Source organism: Eulemur rufifrons, chromosome 5 (genome assembly GCF_041146395.1).
Source record: "Eulemur rufifrons isolate Redbay chromosome 5, OSU_ERuf_1, whole genome shotgun sequence".
NCBI lineage: Eukaryota > Metazoa > Chordata > Mammalia > Primates > Lemuridae > Eulemur > Eulemur rufifrons.
In genome coordinates, this window is record NC_090987.1 from 38,095,082 (window position 1) to 38,108,268 (window position 13,187).

The window sequence follows — 13,187 nt, forward strand, 5'->3', positions numbered from 1 at the left end:
ATTTTTAGTAAATGAATTTTTAAGGCAGCCTAACAATTTGATGCAGGTTTTAAAGTTTGTATTTAAAGGGCTTACTGTATGCATACACTGAGACCCAGTACTAGTAATAGGATCACTACTTATTTTAATGTTTTTTCTGAGTTAATTTTTAAAATTATGAAGAGAGGCTTAGCTAAACTAATTCATAAATAAGATTACAGTAAGCATACATCATGCTAATAATGAGAATTTATTTTCTTCAAGTTATTCTTTAGCAATGTTGGTGTCCTATCATTTCTTCAATCTCTGTGTTTTAGCATATCTTTTTTTTTTTCTGTAGTTGGAGATTACCTGTTCATTGTCTTTGGTATATAATGAGTCCTTATAGATAGGTAGTATAAACACAGCAGGCATGAGTTGTTGGTCATTGTTGCAGAAATGAGAAGGGAAAAATGTGTGGTTCTTACCTCCATTTGCTACATTTTAGCAGAACATGTTGAGTGTGTTTGAGGTTTTTAACAAAATGAAAATGGCAGAAGGAAAGGGATAAACATATTTCATTGAATTCCTTTATTTTAGTTCCTTTTTAACAAAAACTAAATGTACCGGTATGGAGCTATTATATATATCAGTTATTCCATGTACTGTCTATGCAATCTTGTACAAATTATCAACCTCTCTCAACCTTAGTTTCCTCATCTGTAAAATGGAAAAAAGAGCTCCTACCTCATAGTGTTGGTTTGAGAATTAAATGAGTTATGTAAGCATATAAAACAATTATAACAACATCTAGCACATGGTAAGATCTGTGTGTTCGTTATTATCTTTAAATGTATTATTTATTATTTGGAATTATTTTGCAGAGAATATAGGAAAAATTGAAGTGCTATTGATGTTCAGGTAACAAATCTTTTATTAAACTTTAGAAATGATTAGAATGTTGTTTGTATTTAGGTATATAGGAAGAAAATTATTTTTTAATATTGATATTTGTTTTGTTTTAATAGGTATCAGCAGATGTTGCATACAAACTTGGTATACCTTGCTACAATAGCAGATTCTAATCAAAATATGCAGTCTCTTTTACCAGCAGTAAGTACCTTTAAAATAGTGTAAAGTAGACAGTATTTGCAGTTATATATGGTATAACGCATTTTTGTTGAATGATTTTTGAGTTTTGTCTAGTAAATCCTGCCTTACTGTGAGAACATGAAAGTATTCTATATTATCTTTTTAAAAAGCTTTGTTTTGCTTTCATATTTAATTTGAATTAATTCACGTAGAATTGATTCCTATCCTGAGGAGGTTATTAATATATTCATTTACCCATCCACTCACCTATTTATTTTAATTTTTATTTGCACAAGAAATTTGTTAATAAATCTGGAGTATTTCACAGTAAGTCTCAGACTTCAATTTCACCACTAAATACTATACTTCAATGTGCATCTCTAGCAATAGGACTATTATCCCACTCAGTGAGGTTAACTGTAATTTTGTAATGTCTTTCAATACCCAAGCTGTTTTCAATTTTTATTAATTATCTAAAAAACCTGAACGTTTTAAAAGTTTTTTGCCTCAGAATCTGAACAAGGTCCACATATTGCATATGTGTCTTAAGTCTCTTTTAATCTGTATCAGTTTATCCATTTAGATCTCCATTTATTTGTTGAACAAACTGGGTCATATGTTGTGTAGAATTTTTCACATTCTTGATTTGGCTGATTATATCCTTATGGTCCTTTAATATGTTCTCTCTCTCTTATTTCATTAAACTGATAATTAGACTGAATTAGAGTTAGGTTGAATTTTTTTGTTAAGAGTATTTCATTGGTGATGCTTTTTATTTCCTATTGTATTACATCAGTTTGGTGGTTCCATTTTTAGTAATGTTAAGATTGATCTGTGGATACAGTTGATACCAGCATCAGTACATTTTAAAGTTCCTATCTACCTTTCACTTAATGGTTTTTGTAGTCATTGATGCTTGTTGACCAGATCCTTTATTTCATAGAATGGGGAATTTCTAATTTTACAATTCCTCCTACATTTGTTAGCCATAATTCTTTAAAAAAAAAACCAACAAAAAACTTCTTTTCACCAAATGTTTGGTTATCCTGAAATTGGAGAGTCCGTATAGGAAAGTCATGATAAAGGCTTGATTCTCTTTGTCAATTTTCGGAATAGCTAGTTGGTCACTAACAACTTATGAAGGTGACCAGCGGTTTTTTTTTTTGTTTTTAATCTGAACTTACAAATTTTTATATCTTTAATGTGTTTAAATCCTTTGCAATAATTCTTTATGGTGTTCAAATTTTGTTTCTTTGATCAGCGTAAGCCTCTTCATTTGGCTCCTGTGTCCTTCTGATGTGACTCTACTATTCTTTTATAGCTTCTTGGCTTTCAGGATTTGAGAGAGATGCTAGGCTAATTATATTTTCTGCCTTAGAACAAGAATCAGCTATATTTTAAGGAGGTTTTTTTTTTTTTTTTTTTTTTTAAATTTAATGAGAATTGGTATTTAGAGACCATAATTTCGGTACTTGGGGCATTCATTACTACCAAGTTTTCATTGTTTTCAGGCCTTTTTAGTGTGCAGAATTAGTAACACATCTTTAAAGTAAACACATCTTCAAAAACAGAAAGAAAATATTGAGTTCTTAGTGATATTTCCACTTCAGGAAAGGATTTTTACTTAGTTTTGCTTTTATATACTAGTATCTCCTCCCTCTAATAATCTTGGTTACTTATTGACATTACTGTAGTTGCTCATTTGCTTTATATTGTTATACTATATGTAAAAAATACTTTCAATATAACAGTACCAAAATTACCACTAACAATAAGATGCTTGTCCCTAAGATACATCCCACTCAGGATATTTAATCAGTAAGATTTTTTTTGTACTTGAAATAGTTCTCCATGAGGATATTGTCATGAACTTGATTACCAGCTAGGAATAGGTTCCATTTCATTTGTTCCCATATGGATAGTTCTCTGTCCCATCTTTATTTATTGGAAAAACAAAAGAAAATATCTTTTCTCTGTTTTGTCATGCCACCTGTGTCACACCCGGTATCTGTATATGTTTGCTTCTTTGTCCGGTCTCTTTATTCTGTTCCATTGATCTGTTTTTATAAATTCCACTATCTCGTCACGCTTGATATATATTAGAGAAGTTCTTATTTGTTATTTTTTTCAAGACTATCTTGGCTAATGGTCCTTTGCATTTCCATATACACTTAAACATCAGTATGTCAAGTTATAGATACACATTGATAATCTTGTTGGGATGTTTATTGTGATTACCTTGACTCTAAATCTGTTTGGGGTGAATTGATATCTTTACAAAATTGAGTTCCAGATAATGAAAATTGCATAAATTTTCATTTATTTAGTCCTTTAATGTCTGTCAGTGAAGTTTTATGATTTTCTGTGTAAAGGATTTACACATCTCTCATTGGACTTATTACTAGATACTTCATACTTTTTGAGGCCATTTTACATGATGTCTTTGTCTTTATTTTCTCAATGCATTTGCTATTTACATGAAAATGCAATTGATTTTGAATCTCATAATCTTTTTCAACACTTATTTCTAACAATTTTTCTGTAGATACTTTCAGTTTTCTATATTCACGATCGTATCATTTATGAATGAGTTTTGTTTCTTTCTTGCCAATCCTTATACCTTTTATTTCTTTTTCTTGCCTTACTTTTTCTGGCTAGGACCTCCATCCAGTACATTCCTGAATAGAAGTGATGATAGAGGACATCCTTGTCTTGTTCCTGATCTCAAAGGGAAAGCTTTCACTGTTTGGCCATTAAGTATGATGTTTGCTGTAGTGTTTTGTAGATAACTTTTATCAGATTAAGGAAGTTCCCTTCTGTTTCTGGTGTTCTAAGTAAGAATTTTTATCTTGAATGGATGTTAAATTTTATCAGATACTTTGATTGCATCAAATGAGATGACCATAAGTTTTTTCTTCTTTAATCTCTTAATGTAAAATACACTGATTTACTTTTTAATGCTCAATCTTGCATTCTTGTAATTAACCTACTTGTTCATGACCCACTTGGCCATGGTCTTTTTAAAAAGTTGCTATATTCAGTTTGTTAAAATTTTGATCAGGATTTTTACATCTTTGTTCATGAGTGTAATTGACCTATAATTTTACTTTCTTATAATGCCTTTGTATGGTTTTTATCTTGAGGTTATGCTGGCTTTATAAAATGAGCTGGAAAATTTTCCCGCATTTTCTTGTCTGGAAGAATTTGCATAATATAGCTGTTATTTCTTTCTTAAATGATTGGTATAATTCTTTAGAAAAACCATCTGGATCTGGAGTTTTCTTTGTGGGAAAGCTTTATTTACTTATTTCTTTAATGGCTATCAGACAATTTATATATTCCTATATTTTATAAATTGCTTATTTTGGTATGTTGTGGTATTTACCATTTTAATAAATTTGAAAATTCATTAGCATGAAATAAAAGTTCATGAAATAATCTTATCTTTCTAATGTCAACAGGCTCTGTATTGATGTTCTTTTTTATTTTTGACATAGTTATTTATGCCTTCTCTTTTAAAATACTGTTTGGTCACTCTTACCAGGTGTTTACTATATATGTTTTTTAGTCTTCGAAGAATCAATTTTTGGTTTGGGTTGCAGCATTTTTCAAACTTTCTGGTTTCAGAAGCCCATTATATTCTCCAAAATAATTGAGAACTCCAAAGAGCTTAATGCGGGTTATCTCTATTAATAAAAATTATAAATTTTTCTGTTTTTAAATTAAAAATGATAATAAAAAAATTAGTTTACTTAACAGTAATAACCTGTTGCTTGTTAACATAAATAACATTCTTTAAAGGAAAAATAACTATCTTTGAGAATAAATTTAGTGAGATGAATGACATTAGTTTATATTTTTGTAAATTTCTTTTAAATGTCTGGCTTAGTAGAAGACAGCTGTATTTTCTTTTTTCTTTTCTTTTTCTTTTTTCTTTTTCTTTTTTTTTATACAGGGTCTCATTCTGTTGCCTGGTCTAGAGTGCAGTGGCATCATTATAGCTCACTACAACCTCAAACTCCTGGGCTGAAGAGATCCTCCTGCCTCAGCCTCCCAAGTAGCTGGGACTACAGGCACGTGCCACCACGCCCAGCTAATTTTATTAATTTTTTGTAGGTATAATGTCTTGCTATTGCCCAGGCTAGTCTAGGACACCTGGCCTAAAGCAGTCGTCCTGCCTCAGCTCCCAAAGTGCATGATTACAAGCATGAGCCACCATGCCTGGCCTACAGCTATATTTTCATAATCTACTTCTGAATTCAGTCTATTGTAATATGTTGTTTTGGTTGAAGTAGAAGAAGAAAATCCAGTGTCACATAGAGATTTATTTGGGGGAAGAATATCTTAATAGCCTTTTCAGATTTTTGTGGATAATCTTGTTTGATATTACAGTATATCTCAACAAGTACTTTTTTTTAAAGGTTAGTTGCAGTGTAGAATCTGAAATTATATCAATATGTTTTTCCTATTGTGGTACATTTAAGTCCATTGGTCTCTCTTATACTTTGAATTAATCTTTTACTCGTGCATAATTTTGTAACATACTTTGGTCATTTGGAAAATACAAGTTCACTGAGTTAGGCAGTTCTTCCAAATATTAACATATTTTATGTAATACCAAAGATCACATTTCTTAAAATTATCACTAACCTCTTTAGAAAATTCTCTTAAGTATTGAGATGCCATCTAGCTCAAGGTAGTTGATATATTTGGCACATTTACAACTCTTATGTGAAAACTCAGATTTGATGTTGGCAACAAATGCTGTCAGTTGTTTTTCTGGCACACTATATTCATTTTTTGAGAAAGTGTCTGCCAAATACTTAAACCTGGACAAATATAGTTAGCAATTTTTCTTTCTAGTAAAAATGGTGTTCCATGAAAACAGTTCTAGTTCAACTAGCAACTCAATCACAAAGGGCTGTTTCTTACTTTGGTTCTCAGCAGATAATGTTTATTATTTTCCAATTATTTCACTGATTATTTAAAAGATAAGGAGAATTTGATAAATTAATAATTTTTGCTGCCTCATTAAGTACATTTTTAAGTGAAACTGGCTTTTCTTTCTTTGACTACAAGTGTGTGGCAGTCAGTAATATAATAACTAATAATAGAGTTTGGTGCTGTTGTCTTGATGCATACTAAGTTTCCAGCAATTATATCCACTATTGCTTTTGCACCATCATTGTAAATATGCATCAGAAGCAAACATCATCTTAGTATTACTATGGAAATAGTTTTGATCTTGGGGACATCCTAAAAGGGTCTTTTCTTTTTTGTTTTTTTGTTTTTTTGAGTCTAACTCTGTTGTCTGGGCTAGAGTGCCGTGGCGTCAGCCTAGCTCACAGCAACCTCAAACTCCTGGGCTCAAGCCATCCTTCTGCCTCAGCCCCCAAGTAGCTGGGACTACAGGCATGCACCACCATGCCTGGCTAATTTTTTCTATGTATTTTTAGTTGTCCAGTTAATTTCTTTCTATTTTCAGTAGAGACGGGGTCTCACTTTTGCTCAGGCTGATCTTGAACTCCTGACCCAAGCGATCCTTCTGCCTTGGCCTCCCAGAGCTGACAGGGTCTTGAGGACCATACTTTGTGAGCCATTGCTCTGTTGTACGTTTTTGTATATGATAAATTTCTGATCTTCATTATTTCCTTCTTTTTACTTTCTGTGGTGTGTTTTGCTGTTTTTCTGACTTTTGAGAGGAATGCCTGCTACATCAATTTTCATCCTTCCAGTAGTATATTCATTTAATTCCAAATATTTTCTAATTTTTATTCTTATATCTTTTTTATACATTGCTTGATAAGTATATTTCTTAATTTCTAACCATGGGGATTTTATTGTTTCATTGGATTGTTAGGTAACATTCTGTATGATTTTAGTTCTTCAAAATTAAAGAACTGATTTGTTTTGGGGTCCAGCATATGGTTAGTTTTTATAAATTTTCCACATGTATTTGTGGAAAGGATTATGTATTCTGTAGCCACTGAGTGCGGAGTTCTCTATATGTCTGTCAGGTCAAGTGTGTTAATCTTGCTGGAATCTTCTCTGGCCCTACTGATTTATTTTTTAGCCTTTCTGATGTTTTGTTTGTCTGGTCAGTTACTGAGAGATCTATGTTTAAAATAATTGTAGGTGTACTGGTTTTCCTTGTAACTCTTTTTAAGTTTTTGTTTAATACGTTTTGAGGTAGTGTTAGTGGTGCATATAAATTTGGAAATGTTACAGCTTTCTGGTTCTTTGTAACATTTATCATTATGAAGTATCTCTTCTTATCCCTAATGTTTTTCCTCTTAAAGTTTGTTTTGTCTGATACTGTTATAGTTAAATTAGCTTTCTTTAGTGTTTCAAGTTATATCTGCCTTTCTGTTTCCTTATGTTAGAGATATTTGTATTATGAATAGCATGTGTATCTGGAAAAAATTCCCCAAACTATTTTTTTTTTAAGAGATGAGGTCTCACTGTGTTGCCCACACTAGGAATATAGTGGTGCAGTCACAGCTCATTGTAGCCTCCAACTCCTGGGCTCAAGCAGTCCTTCCGCCTCAGCCTCCTGAGTAGCTGGGACTACAGGCACAGACCACTACTCCCAGTTTATCTTGTCTTTTAATTGGAACATTAAACCTATTTATAGTGAATGTAATTACTCATAATGTCTGAGTTTAAACCTACCACCAACAATGTACTTTGTTTTGTCTCGTCTGTTGTATATTCATATTTCTGTTCTTTTTTGCCTTCTTTATAATTAATATTTTATTTTATTTATTTTCTTTTCCAATTGAGAAATTTTATGTACTTCTCTATTCTTTTAGTGGTTGCTATATAGATTATATTATAATATATATCTCAGATAAGACAAGGACCATCAGCTACTTTATTTCCATTCCTTCCTTCAATGACTTATCAATTGTTGTCATGTATTTTAAATCTGTGTATGTTTACCCACAAGTGATAATTATTACTGTTGTCTTTTTTTTTTTTTTTTTTGAGACAGTGTCTTGCTCTGTCACCAAGGGGAGAATGTAGTGGTGTCATAGCTCACTGCAGCCTCAAACTTCTGGGTTCAAGTGATCCTCCTGCCTCAGCCTGCTAACTAGCTGGGACTACAGGCATGCGCGACGATACCTGGCTCAGTTTTAAATTTTAGTAGAGATGGGGGTCTTGCTCTTGCTCAGGCTGGTCTCAAACTCTTGAGCTCAAGCAGTCCTCCCACCTTGGCCTCCCAGAATTCTAGGATTACAGGCGTGAGCCACTGTGCCTGGCCCCTATCATTACTGTTTATTTTTTAAAGTCAGTATTCATTAGACTCATCCACATAGTTACCATTTCTAAATGGAAAGAGGCATTAGATTCTGGAGTATTTGAAGTAGGACTAACAAGATTTGAGTTACTGAACAGATTTAAAGGGTAGGAGACTGACTGATAATGGTGCCATTTACCAAGATGAGTACATAAAAGCATATCTTTAAAAAAATTTTTTTTAAATTTCAGAATATTATGGGGCTACAAACACTTTTGTTACATATATTGCCTTTGTACTGCCTGGGTCAGAGCTATAAGCGAGCCCATCCCCCAGAAAGTACACACCACACCCATTAGGTGTGAATACCTGTACCCTTTCCCCCTTCCCACCTGCTGGACACCCAATGAATGTTACTTTCATATGTGCACATAAGTGCTGATCAATTAGTATCAATTTGATGGTGAGTACATGTGATGCTTGTTTTTCCATTCTGGTGATACTTCACTTTGAAGAATGGGCTCCAGCTCCATCCAGGATAATGCAAGAGGTGCTAGATCACCATTGTTTTTTATGTCTGAGTAGAACTCCATGGTATACATATACCACATTTGATTAATCTACTTATGTATCGATGGGCACTTGAGTTGTTTTCACATCTTTGCAATTGTGAATTGTGTTACTATAAACATTTGAGTCAAAAAACATGTCTTAATCTAAAAGGAGGGCTGAAAGCTGATTGGAATTGCTTATCCTATTTTTTACTTAGTTCATTATGAGTTTAAAATATCTCCAATTTAACTGAATATATTTTTTTTTTTTTTTTTTTTTTTTTTTTTTTTTTTTTTTTTTTTTTTTTTTTTTTTTTTTTTTTGAGACAGAGTCTCACTCTGTTGCCCAGGCTAGAGTGAGTGCCGTGGCGTCAGCCTAGCTCACAGCAACCTCAAACTCCTGAGCTCAAGCGATCCTCCTGTCTCAGCCTCCCGAGTAGCTGGGACTACAGGCATGCGCCACCATGCCCGGCTAATTTTTTCTATATATATTTTTAGCTGTCCATATAATTTCTTTCTATTTTTAGTAGAGGTGGGGTCTCGCTCTTGCTCAGGCTGGTCTCGAACTCCTGAGCTCAAACGATCCGCCCACCTCGGCCTCCCAGAGTGCTAGGATTACAGGCGTGAGCCACCGCGCCCGGCCTGAATATATTTTTTGAATTTTTAATTTATTAAAGACACTTTGAGTAATATTCTGTACAAAGAATAAAAGTCTGACTTATTAATAAGAGTTGATTTAGAGTGGGTAGTCTTAAGTTTTATACATTGTTTTTGATTTTCTAAGTGGCATTTTTTTGGTGATGTCATACTTGATGTTTTGATCAACCTTTGGGCAGCACTTAAATTAGCTGTTTCTTCCACAAGCTTTTTAGTAAAAATGATAATACACTGTATTAGTCTTCAGGTTCAGTGACTGCTGGCAGAGCATCTCTTTAAGGCTGTGGTCCCCAACCCCTGGCTGCAGACCAGTACCCGTGCGTGGTCTGTTAGGAACCGAGCTACTCATCAGGAGGCAAGTGGCAGTAAGCCAGCGAAGTTTCATTTGCATTTACAGCCGCTCCCCATCGCTTGCATCACCCCATAAGTTCCCTCCTGTCAGATCAGCGGTGGCATTAGATTCTCATAGGAGCGCAAACCCTACTGTAAACTGTGCATGTGAGGGATCCAGGTTGCATGCTCCTTATGAGAACCTAATGCCTGATGATCTGAGGTAGAGCTGAAGTGGTGATGCTAGTGCTGGGGAGTGGCTGCAAATATACATTATCATTAGCAGAGAGGTTTGATTGCACAATAAACGTAATGCATTTGAATCATCCGGAAACCATCTCCCACCCACCGTCTGTGGAAAAACTGTCTCCTGTGAAGCCGTTCCCTGGTGCCAAAAAGGTTGGGGACTGCTGTGTTAAGGTACTTCATTGACTAAAATTTGATATTGTAGATTTTCTTTTTTATAGATGTGATCCAAGTAAAGTGAAGGAACACATGCTTAGAGCTTGGAACATTTTGAAGATTAGCAAGGCATAATACAATTGTAAAATTTAACTAAATTTGTAGCATAGATAATTTTGATATGGTTAGAACATTAAAAAACTCCAAAAAAAAAAATCATACAGAAACCTCCTCTCACCTGTCTTCCACTTGCTTTTTATGCAAGTGAAAGCAAATGTAAATATATACCTTGCTCTTTTCTATACAAGTAGAACCTTGTCATGTACACTGCTCTATACCTTTTTAATTGTAATTTTTTAAAAAAATGAAAGGATCTATATTCTCATTTAAAGTTATAAAAAGAACTTTTCTTAAATATTCAAGCCATTTTTAGAATGTTTTAAGTGTTTGGTAAACGTGATAATATTTGGTAAGGATGATAATGTTGATTATTTTCTTCTTTGAAACTTGTTCTTTGGCTTCTGTGATAGTTTTTTTTCTTTCTTTTTTTATTTCAGCATATTATGGGGGTACAAAAGTTTAGGTTATGTATATTGCCCATGCCCTCCCAACCCCCCAAGTCAGAGCTTCAAGCGATATTTTTCTTTTTACTAAACTCTCTGGCTGCTCAGCTCATCATCTTTAACATGACCGTCAAATGTTGATGTTCTCTTCTTGAACATTTTCTCACTGTACACATTCTTCCTGAGAGATTTCATCTATACTCCTGGTTTCCCATATTCTCGACTTCAGGTTCTATCTGTGCATTCATGGTTCCCAAGTACGGATCTTTTTGCATGAGTGTGAGACACGAATGCAGCTTCCAGCTGACATATCCATTTGGATATTTCACAGGCTTCTCAACACAATACGAACAAAACTTATTTCCCCTCTGTTATTCCCTGCTGTAAAAAGAGAAAAATGTCTACAGCCAGCATTTTCATATTTCCTATCTCCAGTGAGTAGTGTAAACAGTTAGTTCCCTTAGTCAGAAGCATAGTGGTCATAGCAAGAGTTCTTTCTCCCCTTTCTCCTGCTACGGCTTGGTATCCAAGTCTTTTTGTTTCTCTTGTACCTACCATGGTACTGCACAATAAAAAGTGTCTCATTAAAACATTTTGATATGCAAAACTACAGATGCAATGTCTTTGAAGTGTTTATTTTTATGAGATTCAGTACAAATTAAGACATCAATATTTATCTGATCTTGAGGTGAGGGAGGCTTTGTTGAGAATAAAAGCAAAGGATTTAATTCCTTTAAAAATGTAGAACAAAACTTTCTTATATATACTAAAAAATTCTATAGTCTAAAGACAACAAATAGTTACACTGTAATAATACATGCTATTTTAGAAATACTATGTATTTGAAATAGAAGTGATTAGTTCTGCTGTTGAGAACTGGGGAAAGTTCCACAAAGAAGGTAACCCTGTATTTGTAGAGAATTGCTCTGTGGGGCACATTTTTCTGGATTGATATTACAGGGAGCATTTTACCAGCATTGTTGCCTATCTTTCATATATCTGAGGAAAAAAATCATGTTAACTGTTTGCTGAACTGTATATATAAAATTCAGATGACTATCTAATTTAGTCTAGGTAGGTAAAGAAATTAGTTATCTCTTACTGTAAAGAATAGAAATGTTTATGTGTGTGAAATTTCTTTTTTTTTTTTTTTCCCAGAACGGTAGTAAAATCAGTGGAATTAGTTTTCAAAGGTACTAGAGCACGTAAAGGTTGTCCTTTTGGCATTAATTGAAAAAATAATGTGTCTAGCTGCCCCCTATGAGGAACAGAATTTCTTTTCTGTTAGCTAAGAAAAAAAAAATTAAGCAATTCACTGTTATTTTTACAAGTACACAAAAGTATTTGCACAAAGCAATTGATTGAAGCATTGTTTATATTAGCAAAAAAAAAAAAAAACTAGGAACAAGTGTCAGTATTGAAGATGGGTTAAAAACTATAACAGCTTTTCAGGTGAATTCTATACTTTTGAATGAGGTCAAGATGTATACTAATAAAAAATAATGTCTACAGTAGAATAAATAAAAGAAATCACAGGGCCAGGCATGATGGCTAACACCTATAATCCCAGCACTTTGGGAGGTTGAGATGGAGAATCACCTGGGCTCAGGAGTTCAAGACCAGTGTGGGCAACAACATAGTGAGGCCTCATCTCTACAAAAAATTAAAGAATTAGCCTGTTGTGGTGGCATGTGCCTGTAGTCTTAGCTACTTGGGCTGCTGAGGTGGGAGGATCGGTGAAGCCCAGGAGTTATAGGTTACAGTGAGCTATGATGATGCTATTACATTCCGGCCTGCACTACAGAGTGAGCCCGTTTCAAAAAAAAAAAAAAAAATACTGTGACCCTGATTTTAAAAAGTAAATATATGCTGTGTATATGTATTATTAAAATGTTTCTGGAGATATGCATCCAAGCTTTGAGATTGGTTCCTGTTTGTATTGTTTCTGTTCTTTATAATGATTACGTATTACTTTTATAATCTAATTGGTATAGATATAAAAATAATATAAAAAATAAATGCAAGATTAAACAAATACATTCTGTTTCTTAACAGATGGTATTATTACAACCTTACGAAAAGCTTAGGGTCTTATCTTGCCATATTTTAGAAGTGGATTTATTTTTATATTTTGTTTGAAATATATTCCGGAGAATTCCCCTGTTCTGGGAAGAGTAAGGAATTTACTTTTTGTTATTTAAGATTGCTGTGTGTGAATTGGGAGCGACTTTTTAATAATTAACATCCTCAGAGTTTGTTAGAGATAAAGTATAATGTTGCATTTTTTTGTGGTCGAAATATTTGCTACTTATAAAATAGAGAAAGGTTGAATTCAGTGAGGAAACTGGTACTAAAACTGAGGGGAGCATATTTAGTAAATGAATCATTCTGGAG

At 33.5% G+C, this 13,187-nt stretch overlaps 1 protein-coding gene across 2 annotated transcripts in view; it reads left to right on the forward strand.

Moving 5' to 3' along the window:
- The window catches only part of SS18 (SS18 subunit of BAF chromatin remodeling complex), a 66,954-nt gene that overhangs the window by 10,356 nt on the left and 43,411 nt on the right, over positions 1-13,187 (forward strand). For both annotated transcript variants that reach the window (XM_069468169.1, XM_069468170.1), the window contains exon 3: positions 987-1,071. In XM_069468169.1, coding sequence (XP_069324270.1) covers positions 987-1,071 — 85 coding nt within the window. The remainder of the gene's footprint in view (positions 1-986; positions 1,072-13,187) is intronic.